Source organism: Eurosta solidaginis, chromosome 4 (assembly GCF_040869045.1).
Source record: "Eurosta solidaginis isolate ZX-2024a chromosome 4, ASM4086904v1, whole genome shotgun sequence".
NCBI classification, from domain to species: domain Eukaryota; kingdom Metazoa; phylum Arthropoda; class Insecta; order Diptera; family Tephritidae; genus Eurosta; species Eurosta solidaginis.
In genome coordinates this window covers 220140388-220154523 of record NC_090322.1, presented here as the reverse complement: position 1 = coordinate 220154523, position 14136 = coordinate 220140388, and the positions used below count along the sequence as shown (strand labels likewise).

General features: G+C 34.8%; 1 protein-coding gene across 1 annotated transcript in view; it reads right to left on the bottom strand.

Annotated features, from left to right (window-relative positions):
• Window positions 1-14136, bottom strand: part of CARPA (Carbonic anhydrase-related protein A) — a 160719-nt gene that overhangs the window by 39973 nt on the left and 106610 nt on the right. Inside the window, exon 2 of the mRNA XM_067779682.1 lies at window positions 4766-4813. Coding sequence (XP_067635783.1) covers window positions 4766-4813 — 48 coding nt within the window. The remainder of the gene's footprint in view (window positions 1-4765; window positions 4814-14136) is intronic.

Here is a 14136-nt window from a genome sequence, read left to right as displayed (position 1 = left end):
CGTGTGCAAAGTTTTAATCAAACGTATGGCCATTCAAGGTGGTAATAGGGCCAATTGACCTTATGGCCGTTGACCTTATGTCACCACACCATCACATTAATGCATTGTCATCGGTCCTTGATACGTATGCAAAGTTTCAAATTAATCAGACTTCTAGAAACCGGTGCAAATAAAGCTGAAATATTCCGTTACATACAGGCCATGCTAATAAAAGCGTGTTAAAAAAGTGCTCCAGTATGCTCTTTGGTAGATGTGCCATGCATCCACTTCTATCATTAAGAAAGGAATACGGTTTTTGCATTATGTGCAAGGTTTCAAATCTATGGCTATTTGGGGTGGTCACAAGTTCAATTGACCTTATGTCCGTTAACCTTTTGTGACCCCACCATCACATTATTGCAGTGGCCATACACACTTATGGCCATTCAAAGTGCTAATAAGGCCAATTGACCATATGGCCGTTGGCCTTATGTCGCCACACCATCACATTAATGCATTGTCGTCGAGCCTTAATACGTGTGCAAAGTCTTAATCAAACTTATGTCCATTCAAAGTGGTAATAAGGCCAATTGACCTTATGGTCGTTGACCTTATCTCACCACACCATCACATTAATGCATTGTCATCGAGCCTTGATACGTGTGCAAAGTCTTAATCAAACTTATGCCCATTCAAAGTGGTAATAAGGCCAATTGAACATATGGCCGTTAACCTTATGTCACCACACCATCACAATAATGCATTGTTATCGAGCCGTGATATGTGTGCAAAGTTTCAATCAAACTTATGGCCATTCAAAGCGGTAATAAGGCCAATTGACTTTATGGCCGCTGACCTTATGTCACCACACCATCACATTAATGCATTGTCAACGGTCCTTGATACGTATGCAAAGTTTCAAATTAATCAGACTTCTAGAAACCGGTAAAAATTAAGCTCAAAGCTTCCGTTACATAGATACAGACCAAGGTAAAAAAAGCGTGTTAAAAAAGGGATCCAGTATGCTCTTTCGTAAATGTGCCATGCATCCACTACTATCATTAATAAAGGAATGCGTTTTTCGCATTATGTACAAGGTTTCAAATCTATGGCCATTTGGCGTGGTAATAAGTTCAATTGACCTTATGTCCGTTAACCTTATGTCACCCCACCGTCACATTATTGCATTGTCATCGAGCCTTGATACGTGTGCAAAGTTTCAATCAAACTTATGGCCATTCAAAGTGGTAATAAGGCCAATTGACCTTATGGCCGTTGACCTTATGTCACCACACCATCACATTAATGCATTGTCACGGCCCTTGATACGTGTGCAAAGTTTCAATCAAACTTATGGCCATTCAAAGTGGTAATGAGGCCAATTGACCTTATGGCCGTTGACCTTATGTCACCACACCATCACATTAATGCATTGTCATCGAGCCTTGATATGTGTGCAAAGTTTCAATCAGACTTATGGCCATTCAAAGTGGTAATAAGGCCAATTGACCTTATGGCCGTTGACCTTATGTCACCACACCATCACATTAATGCATTGTCATCGGTCCTTGATACGTTTGCAAAGTTTCAAATTAATCAGAATTCCAGAAACCGGTGAAAATAAAGCTCAAAGATTCCGTTACATACAGGCCAAGCTAATAAAAGCGTGTTAAAAAAGGACTCCAGTATGCTCTTTCGTAGATGTGCCATGTATCCACTTATATCATTAATAATGGAATGCGTTTTTCGCATTATGTGCAAGGTTTCAAATCTATGGCCATTTGGGGTGGTTATAAGTTCAATTGACCTTTTGTCCGTTAACCTTATGTCACCCCACCATCACATTATTGCATTGTCATCGAGCCTTGATACGTGGCAAAGTTTCAATCAAACTTATGGCTATTCAAAGTGGTAATAAGGTCAATTGACCTTACGGCAGTTGACCTTATGTCACCACACCATCACATTAATGCATTGTCATCGACCCTTGATACGTGTGCAAAGTTTCAATCAAACTTATGGCCATTCAAAGTGGTAATGAGGCCAATTGACCTTATGGTCGTTGACCTTGTGTCACCACATGATCACATTAATGCATTGTCATCGAGCCTTGATATCTGTGCAAAGTTTCAATCAAACTTATGGCCATTCAAAGTGGTAATAAGGCCAATTGACCTTATGGCCGTTGACCTTATGTCACCACACCATCACATTAATGCATTGTCATCGGTCCTTGATATGTATGCAAAGTTTCAAATTAATCAGACTTCTAGAAATCGGTGAAAATTAAGCTCAAAGATTCCGTTACATACAGGCCAAGCTAATAAAAGCATGTTAATAAGAAAGAAAAAAACAATTAATGGAACTCGCTGAAAATGACAACTGTTATTTTCCTAGTAGAAGATATATGTATATTAATGTACTGAAATTATGAGAGAGTAAGAGAGAGCATCGCTTCTCATAACCTTATCGTGATTACTTTAAAATTAAAATATTATTAACATGTACAAATTTGTTTGTATAAATAACAATTTGTGATATATTGAAATGAAAATAAGTATTCACTGGCTTACATGATTTAGCTTAAAAAGTAGTTTTTTTTATACTCAGTTGAGCAGAGCTCACAGAGTATATTAAGTTTGATTGGATAACGGTTGGTTGTACATATATAAAGGAATCGAGATAGATATAGACTTCCATATATCAAAATAATCAGGATCGAAAAAAAATTTGATTGAGCCATGTCCGTCCGTCCGTCCGTTAACACGATAACTTGAGTAAATTTTGAGGTATCTTGATGAAATTTGGTATGTAGGTTCCTGAGCACTCATCTCAGATCGCTATTTAAAATGAACGATATCCTATAACCACGCCCACTTTTTCGATATCGAAAATTTCGAAAAACCGAAAAGTGCGATAATTCATTACAAAAGACCGATAAAGCGAAGAAACTTTGTAGATGAGTTGAACTTATGACGCAGAGTAGAAAATTAGTAAAATTTTGGACAATGGGCGTGGCACCGCCCACTTTTAAAAGAAGGTAATTTAAAATTTTTGCAAGCTGTAATTTGACAGTCGTTGAAGATATCATGATGAAATTTGGCAGGAACGTTACTCTTATTACTATATGTACGCTTAATAAAAATTAGTAAAATCGGAGAAGGAACACGCCCACTTTTAAAAAAAAATTTTTTTTAAAGTAAAATTTTAACAAAAAATTTAATATCTTTACAGTATATAAGTAAATTATGTCAAGATTCAACTCCAGTAATGATATGGTGCAACAAAATACAAAAATAAAAGAAAATTTAAAAATGGGCGTGGCTCCGCCCTTTTTAATTTAATTTGTCTAGGATACTTTTAATGCCATAAATCGAACAAAAATTAACCAATCCTTTTGAAATTTGGTAGGGGCATAGATCTTATGGCTTTAACTGTTTTCTGTGAAAATGGGCGAAATCGGTTGATGCCACGCCCAGTTTTTATACACAGTCGTCCGTCTGTCCTTCCGCATGGCCGTTAACACGATAACTTGAGCAAAAATCGATATATCTTTACTAAACTCAGTTCACGTACTTATCTGAACTCACTTTATCTTGGTATGAAAAATGAACGAAATCCGACTATGACCACGCCCACTTTTTCCATATCGAAAATTACGAAAAATGAAAAAAATGCCATAATTCTATACCAAATACGAAAAAAGGGATGAAATATGGTAAGGTAATTGGATTGTTTTATTGACGCGAAATATAACTTTAGAAAAAACTTTATAAAATGGTTGTGACACCTACCATATTAAGTAGAAGAAAATGAAAATGTTCTGCAGGGCGAAATAAAAAACCCTTAAAATCTTGGCAGGTATTACATATATAAATAAATTAGCGGTATCCAACAGATGATGTTCTGGGTCACCCTGGTCCACATTTTGGTCGATATCTGGAAAACGCCTTCACATATACAACTACCACCACTCCCTTTTAAAACTCTCATTAATACCTTTAATTTGATACCCATATCGTACAAACTCATTCTAGAGTCACCCCTGGTCCACCTTTATGGCGATATTTCGAAAAGGCGAACACCTATAGAACGAAGGCCCACTCCCTTTTAAAAATACTCATTAACACCTTTCATTTGATACCCATATCGTACAAACAAAGTCTAGAGTCACCCCAGGTCCAGAAAGGCCCACTCACTCTTAAAATACTCATTAATTCCTTTCGTTTGATACCCGTATTGCACAAACGAATTCTAGGGTCACCCCTGGTCCACCTTTATGGCGATATCTCGAAACGGCGTCCACCTATGGAATTAAGGATTACTCCCTTTTAAAATACTCATTAACACCTTTCATTTGATACCCATATCGTACAAAGGCATTCTAGAGTCACACCTGGTCCATCTTTATGGCGATATCTCGAAACGGCGTCCACCTATAGAACTAAGGCCCACTCCCTTTTAAAATACTCATTAATACCTTTCATTTGATGCCCATATCGTACAAACGCATTCTAGAGTCAACCCTGATCCACCTTTATGGCTATATCCCTAAATGGCGTCCACCTATAGAACTATGGCCCACTCCCTCATAAAATACTCTTTAATGCCTTTCATTTGATACACATGTCATACAAACACATTCCAGGGTTTCCCTCGGTTCATTTTCCTACATGGTTATTTTCCCTTATGTTGTCACCATAGCTCTCAACTGAGTATGTAATGTTCGGTTACACCCGAACTTAACCTTCCTTATTTGTTAGCGTTAGATTTTAGTTAAACTTACCGGAAATACCATCATATGTCCACCACTCTTCCCAACTAGCTTTGATTCCTGCAAGACACAAGAAAGAAACCAAAAGTTAGTTTAGTTCGTAACTATAATGTTTTAAAATAAGTAGACTGCGAGTCCAATTCAGCTGATATAACGAAACGCAACACAACACAAATCTAGGAAACTCTAAGAAATTGTAAGAAATCACATCCCTAATTTTCAAACTCTTTTCTCAGCCAAAAGCTTGGTTATTTTATGATATATTACTCAGTATTTGTTTGACCAAGTACTCGCGCAAGGAAATTAAAATACAAATAGTGGTCCTGAAACTTTTAACCAATAAAAATAAATTTATATAGGAGCGTGCCTAAGGTGCCACCCCACGACGACTTTATCGTGCACTTTAAGTTAAAAAATTTTCTCTTAAAATTGTTTTTTTGTTGATTACGCTTAAACTGCAGCTCAGAAAGATTTTTAGCATTTTTAAACGGTTTTATTTAACTTGACTTGACAGGCCGGCTAGCCTGCTGGCTTTTTAAGGTTCAGTTGGTCTTATATATGACTATCAATAGAAATTTCACGCGCCCAACGCTTTTATTTAATTGCCTGATCAACGCCTTAGATTGACGTTTAACTTGAAATTTTTTTTTAAAATTATTTTATTTCTACTTTACTTGAGTTACATCGAAAACAAGGGCTTAAACGCAGCTATATCTCCTATAGTTGGTGAGAAAGCTTCACTTTCAGCTTATTTCATTGTGTGGAACTAAAAAACATCACAGGGCAGGAAATTATATCTGTAAGGTCTATAAATTCGGTATATCAATTAGAAGCAATTCAGTTTTATGTTTAATAAGTGAAAGTTCAAGTTATCTTCATTGAGGTTGATTCGGCTTGCGTCTTTCGTTTTCGGAATTCCCCCGAAGATATCTAGCTAATTTGTGATCGGTTAGAATTGATCGTCCCATAGCACAGTGGTCGGTTCCATAGGCCAAAAATAAAAAAAATCAAACTGAAAAGTTTGTCTCCAATGTGTTGTTAGAATCTCTTATTAGAACAGCCTTTTAAAAGGTATATTTGTTTTTATTGTATTCAAACTATACTCTTTAAGAATACTTTCAAAGGTGAGGTTATGGTATTGGGTGAATTTTGCAGTGTGAGCAAGTTAGAAAAAAAGTGCAAGATTAAGCTATTTAAAAATACATAAATTATCAATGTATTGAAATACGTAAAAATTAATATTGAAGTCAAAGATATTTACTTCATTTTGAAATAATTTTGGTGTCTTTAACTTATTCTGTTCTTTTTTGTTATTTAAAATTTCACCAGTGCCTTTATTAGTGCTTATTTGCTCAAATATTTAAATTTCAGCTAAAGTTTTAGTTGAGTCCCTCACCGAACCTTACGCTGCGACTTATATCTTAACATTAGCCAAAGCTTTGGGAATCTAAAATGTTAATATGAGCTGCCACTTTTTGCTACTAACTATGTTTTGCGACAGTTTTCTGAAAGCGTCACACTGATAAATTATTGTCGTATGTTATATGTACTTACATGTAACATACGACATTACTTTATCCAGTCGACGATATTAAAATGTAAACATTTGTGTGTGTTTGTTGTTTTGTCATTGTTATGTATGCAAGATCTTTTATTAACCCTAATTTCTTTATTTAATCCTATTAAACATTGTATTTTCGATAGACACATCTTAACAATGTGAACTATCGCGCATGTATATGCATGCGGTGAAAGTGGGTGGTTGTTGGTCGGTATGAAGGTATCACCCGCACCAATTTTTGAAAAAATAATTCTCACATATTTGTAAAGCCGTGACCAAACTTTTATTTTGATATCTCTACTGGAAGTATTTTTGGTCACCAACTACATATAAGACCGACCAGTGTGCATATTGAGCTAATGGCCAATTCAATTGCAGTTTTGTTTTGGCTCATAGGCATACGCAATAAGTGGAGCACTCTACGGATGGTACGGCACAAATTGTATATTTTCCAGTTTAAGCCACCAAGATGTGTTGGTAGCATGTCTGGCTATCACACTGAAGATTCTGGGTTCAAGTCACGGGCAAAGCAACATCCAAAATTTAGAAAACAGTTTTTGCAATCAGCAGTGATCTCTGCTATGAAAAGCTTCGCAGTGGTTTCGCCATACAATATGTAGGTCGAGTTGCGCCAATTTGTATTGAAAAGTGAGAGGAACACGAGGCAAATTGGAGGAGAAGATTGGTCTGAATCCGCTCGGAGATAAACTACGCAAAGTATATGTATTTATTTATAGGTGCAGGCTTTCTATTTCCATAAAATAACATTCAGATTTTTTCAGCTATTTAATATGTTGGAATAAAAAGTGGCGACTAAAGAATCTTGGTAATTGTTAAATTTTCTAATTTTTTTTCGTAACAATTTTTGTTTGCAATATACAAAACCACATTGAACAACATCACATCGTCCTAAATTTTTGCATAACTATCACAATTACATCGCATAAACCCATTTCGTTACATCATATCGCATCATCTGAATTTCGCAATATAACACAGCTTATATCATATCATACGATCTAAAGCCATATCAGCTAAAAAAATCACCGCACTAAATTTTAGGATATCACATCGCATCAGGAGCATCACATCAACTTATATGACTAATCTTTTTTATTGCATGACGTGTGTCACATAACAAATTATTTGTTATCGTATAGCTTTTGACACTTTTTTTCTTAAGCTGATACTAATTAAATTTGTTGATAAGGAAAACAAGTTGAAATCGGCGAAAAACGGTTATCCATGGAATGCTCTATATATGGTTTTATACTGCCCATAAGCAGTATTTTTCCAGCATTTCTTTGCCCAACCCATACAAAATAAATCGAGGAAGGCTTTTTTGAGCATTACAGGAATTTAATTATCGATATGAAAGCGGCAAGTTCACTCCCGTATTTCTCACGTTTAAATTATTCTACCTTTATGACTTTTAACTAAAAATTGAAGGCAATATATTTATTGAAATTTCTTTATACTCAGCTGAGCAGAGCTCACAGAGTATATTAATTTTGTTCGCATAACGGTAGTCCGTAACGGCATAAAATAATCGAGATAGATATAGACTTCTATATATCAAAATGATCTTGTCGAAAAAAGAAATTTATTTAGCCATGTCCATCCGTCCGCCCGCAAACACGATAACTTGGGTAAAGTTTGAGGTATCTTGATGAAATTAGGCACGCCGATTCCTGGGCACACATCTCAAATCGCTATTAAAAATGAACGAAATCGGGCTATAACCACGCCCCTTTTTCGATATCGAAATTTCTGAAAAACCGAAAAAGTGCGATAATTCATTACCAATGACGGCTAAAGCGATAGAACTTGGTGCATGGGTTAACCTTATGACGTAGAATAGAAAACTAGTAAAATTTTGGGCAGTCCTTGAATATATCATGATGAAATTCGGCAGACGCGTTACCCTTATTCCTATATGTGTACTAAATAAAAATTAGCAAAATCGGATGACGAACACGCCCACCTTAAACACAATTTTTTTAAGTAAAATTTTAACAAAAAATTGAATATATTTACAGTATATTAGTAAGTTATGACAATATTCAACTCCAGTAATGATATGGTGCAACAAAATTCAAAAATAAAAGAAAATTTCAAAATGGGCGTGGCTCCGCCCTTTTTCATTTAATTTGTCTAGAATACTTTTAATGCCATAAGTCGAACAAAAATTTACCAATCCTGGTCAAATTTGGTAGTGGCATAGATTCTGTGACGATAACTGTTTTCTGTGAAAATGGGCGAAATCGGTTGAAGCCACGCCCAGTTTTTATACACAGTCGACCACCTGTCCTTCTGCTCGGCCGTTAACACGATTACTTGAGCAAAAGTCGATATATCTTTACTAAACTTAGTTCACGTACTTATATGAACTCCCTTTATCTTGGTATAAAAAATGACCGACATCCGACTATAACCACGCCCACTTTTTCGATATCGAAAATTACGAAAAATGAAAAAAATGCCATAGTTCAATATCAAATATGAAAAAAGGATGAAACATGGTAATTGGATAGGTTTATTGACGCAAAATATAACTTTAGAAAAAACTTTGTAAAATGGGTCTTACACCTACCATGTTAATTAGATGAAAATGAAAAAGTTCTGCAGGGCGAAATCAAAAGCCCTTGGAATGTTGGCACGAATACTGCTCGTGGTATTACATATATAAATAAATTGTCGGTACCCGACAGATGATGTTCTGGGTCACCGTGGTCCACGTTTTGGTCGATATCTCGAAAACGCATTCACATATACAACTAAGGGCCACTCCCTTTTAAAACCCTCATTAACACCTTGAATTTGATACCCATGTCGTACGAACACATTCTAGAGTCACCCCAGTTCCACCTTTATGGCGATATCACGAAAAGGCGTCAACCTATAGAACTAAGGCGCACTCCCTTTTAAATAACCATTAACACCTTTCATTTGATACCCATATCATACAAACGCATTCTAGAGTCACCCCCTGTCCACATTTATGGCGATATCTCCAAAAGGCGTCCACCTGTAGAACTATGACCCATTCCCTTTTAAAACACTCATTACGACCTTCCATTTGAAACTCATGTCATACAAACACATTCCAGGGTTGCCCTAGGTTCATTTTCCTATATGGTGATTTTCCCTTATTTTATCTCCAAAGCTCTCAGCTGAGTAGTAATGTTCGGTTACATCCGAACTTAGCCTTCCTTACTTGTTTCTCTTTTCTTCTGAAAATTTGTAAAATTTTTCGGTTTTCTAACTTTTGCATCGAAATCACGACTGCCATGTCAGCACTTCCATCCAAATCATAACAAAATAAAATTTAATTCATTCGAGTAAGCCAACAAAAATATTAATGAAGAGTCTTTAAATTTTCATTACAATAAATTTGACAAGTTTTCTACACTCTTTACTCGAAAAATTCGCTTAAAGCAATTGAATTTACAATTTACTACTATAAAGCAGTTAATTGTTATTGTCATTTATGAGTATGTAAACATTTTCATTTGCATATTCAATGTCAGATTACAAAAATATAAAATATTAAATTATATTTGATTTTTAGTCAGCAATGTAACAAAAACAATTTGAAATGTAAGCAAATGAAAAAGTTGAAAATAAATTATATAAATTGCAAACTGAAGCGTAAAGAAAAAACGTATGCATGAAACACTCACACAGGCATGCACAAATCAACATGCAAACTAGACCATTCATATGTGATTGGTCCGGGACTAGTCGTGACGTATTTGGAGTCTGAAGCCACTGTTAAACCATTTTCATTAACAGAGCTAGCCCCGTTTCTTCGAACAAGTCCTATGAAAATGAAACTAAATTAAATTGAGTAAGATAAGTCGCTTCTCAGACATTTGCCGTCATACAGAAACGTCACAGAACTTCACAACGACTGATTGAGTTTTAAAAATAATAAAAAAAAAATTGTTTAAAAAAATTGCCAGACTTATTTTACTATTTTTTGAATATTTACATTATATAGTTCATAAAATATGAAGAAAAAGAATTGATGTATAATTAATGATAAAATTTGCAACTCCACCCTGAAGATATTAGTTTTGAACTAACTAATCCCAGATAAAATAACATTCAGATTTTTTCAGCTATTTAATATGTTGGAATAAAAAGTGGCGACTAAAGAATCTTGGTAATTGTTAAATTTTCTAATTTTTTTTCGTAACAATTTTTGTTTGCAATATACAAAACCACATTGAACAACATCACATCGTCCTAAATTTTTGCATAACTATCACAATTACATCGCATAAACCCATTTCGTTACATCATATCGCATCATCTGAATTTCGCAATATAACACAGCTTATATCATATCATACGATCTAAAGCCATATCAGCTAAAAAAATCACCGCACTAAATTTTAGGATATCACATCGCATCAGGAGCATCACATCAACTTATATGACTAATCTTTTTTATTGCATGACGTGTGTCACATAACAAATTATTTGTTATCGTATAGCTTTTGACACTTTTTTTCTTAAGCTGATACTAATTAAATTTGTTGATAAGGAAAACAAGTTGAAATCGGCGAAAAACGGTTATCCATGGAATGCTCTATATATGGTTTTATACTGCCCATAAGCAGTATTTTTCCAGCATTTCTTTGCCCAACCCATACAAAATAAATCGAGGAAGGCTTTTTTGAGCATTACAGGAATTTAATTATCGATATGAAAGCGGCAAGTTCACTCCCGTATTTCTCACGTTTAAATTATTCTACCTTTATGACTTTTAACTAAAAATTGAAGGCAATATATTTATTGAAATTTCTTTATACTCAGCTGAGCAGAGCTCACAGAGTATATTAATTTTGTTCGCATAACGGTAGTCCGTAACGGCATAAAATAATCGAGATAGATATAGACTTCTATATATCAAAATGATCTTGTCGAAAAAAGAAATTTATTTAGCCATGTCCATCCGTCCGCCCGCAAACACGATAACTTGGGTAAAGTTTGAGGTATCTTGATGAAATTAGGCACGCCGATTCCTGGGCACACATCTCAAATCGCTATTAAAAATGAACGAAATCGGGCTATAACCACGCCCCTTTTTCGATATCGAAATTTCTGAAAAACCGAAAAAGTGCGATAATTCATTACCAATGACGGCTAAAGCGATAGAACTTGGTGCATGGGTTAACCTTATGACGTAGAATAGAAAACTAGTAAAATTTTGGGCAGTCCTTGAATATATCATGATGAAATTCGGCAGACGCGTTACCCTTATTCCTATATGTGTACTAAATAAAAATTAGCAAAATCGGATGACGAACACGCCCACCTTAAACACAATTTTTTTAAGTAAAATTTTAACAAAAAATTGAATATATTTACAGTATATTAGTAAGTTATGACAATATTCAACTCCAGTAATGATATGGTGCAACAAAATTCAAAAATAAAAGAAAATTTCAAAATGGGCGTGGCTCCGCCCTTTTTCATTTAATTTGTCTAGAATACTTTTAATGCCATAAGTCGAACAAAAATTTACCAATCCTGGTCAAATTTGGTAGTGGCATAGATTCTGTGACGATAACTGTTTTCTGTGAAAATGGGCGAAATCGGTTGAAGCCACGCCCAGTTTTTATACACAGTCGACCACCTGTCCTTCTGCTCGGCCGTTAACACGATTACTTGAGCAAAAGTCGATATATCTTTACTAAACTTAGTTCACGTACTTATATGAACTCCCTTTATCTTGGTATAAAAAATGACCGACATCCGACTATAACCACGCCCACTTTTTCGATATCGAAAATTACGAAAAATGAAAAAAATGCCATAGTTCAATATCAAATATGAAAAAAGGATGAAACATGGTAATTGGATAGGTTTATTGACGCAAAATATAACTTTAGAAAAAACTTTGTAAAATGGGTCTTACACCTACCATGTTAATTAGATGAAAATGAAAAAGTTCTGCAGGGCGAAATCAAAAGCCCTTGGAATGTTGGCACGAATACTGCTCGTGGTATTACATATATAAATAAATTGTCGGTACCCGACAGATGATGTTCTGGGTCACCGTGGTCCACGTTTTGGTCGATATCTCGAAAACGCATTCACATATACAACTAAGGGCCACTCCCTTTTAAAACCCTCATTAACACCTTGAATTTGATACCCATGTCGTACGAACACATTCTAGAGTCACCCCAGTTCCACCTTTATGGCGATATCACGAAAAGGCGTCAACCTATAGAACTAAGGCGCACTCCCTTTTAAATAACCATTAACACCTTTCATTTGATACCCATATCATACAAACGCATTCTAGAGTCACCCCCTGTCCACATTTATGGCGATATCTCCAAAAGGCGTCCACCTGTAGAACTATGACCCATTCCCTTTTAAAACACTCATTACGACCTTCCATTTGAAACTCATGTCATACAAACACATTCCAGGGTTGCCCTAGGTTCATTTTCCTATATGGTGATTTTCCCTTATTTTATCTCCAAAGCTCTCAGCTGAGTAGTAATGTTCGGTTACATCCGAACTTAGCCTTCCTTACTTGTTTCTCTTTTCTTCTGAAAATTTGTAAAATTTTTCGGTTTTCTAACTTTTGCATCGAAATCACGACTGCCATGTCAGCACTTCCATCCAAATCATAACAAAATAAAATTTAATTCATTCGAGTAAGCCAACAAAAATATTAATGAAGAGTCTTTAAATTTTCATTACAATAAATTTGACAAGTTTTCTACACTCTTTACTCGAAAAATTCGCTTAAAGCAATTGAATTTACAATTTACTACTATAAAGCAGTTAATTGTTATTGTCATTTATGAGTATGTAAACATTTTCATTTGCATATTCAATGTCAGATTACAAAAATATAAAATATTAAATTATATTTGATTTTTAGTCAGCAATGTAACAAAAACAATTTGAAATGTAAGCAAATGAAAAAGTTGAAAATAAATTATATAAATTGCAAACTGAAGCGTAAAGAAAAAACGTATGCATGAAACACTCACACAGGCATGCACAAATCAACATGCAAACTAGACCATTCATATGTGATTGGTCCGGGACTAGTCGTGACGTATTTGGAGTCTGAAGCCACTGTTAAACCATTTTCATTAACAGAGCTAGCCCCGTTTCTTCGAACAAGTCCTATGAAAATGAAACTAAATTAAATTGAGTAAGATAAGTCGCTTCTCAGACATTTGCCGTCATACAGAAACGTCACAGAACTTCACAACGACTGATTGAGTTTTAAAAATAATAAAAAAAAAATTGTTTAAAAAAATTGCCAGACTTATTTTACTATTTTTTGAATATTTACATTATATAGTTCATAAAATATGAAGAAAAAGAATTGATGTATAATTAATGATAAAATTTGCAACTCCACCCTGAAGATATTAGTTTTGAACTAACTAATCCCAGATAAAATAACATTCAGATTTTTTCAGCTATTTAATATGTTGGAATAAAAAGTGGCGACTAAAGAATCTTGGTAATTGTTAAATTTTCTAATTTTTTTTCGTAACAATTTTTGTTTGCAATATACAAAACCACATTGAACAACATCACATCGTCCTAAATTTTTGCATAACTATCACAATTACATCGCATAAACCCATTTCGTTACATCATATCGCATCATCTGAATTTCGCAATATAACACAGCTTATATCATATCATACGATCTAAAGCCATATCAGCTAAAAAAATCACCGCACTAAATTTTAGGATATCACATCGCATCAGGAGCATCACATCAACTTATATGACTAATCTTTTTTATTGCATGACGTGTGTCACATAA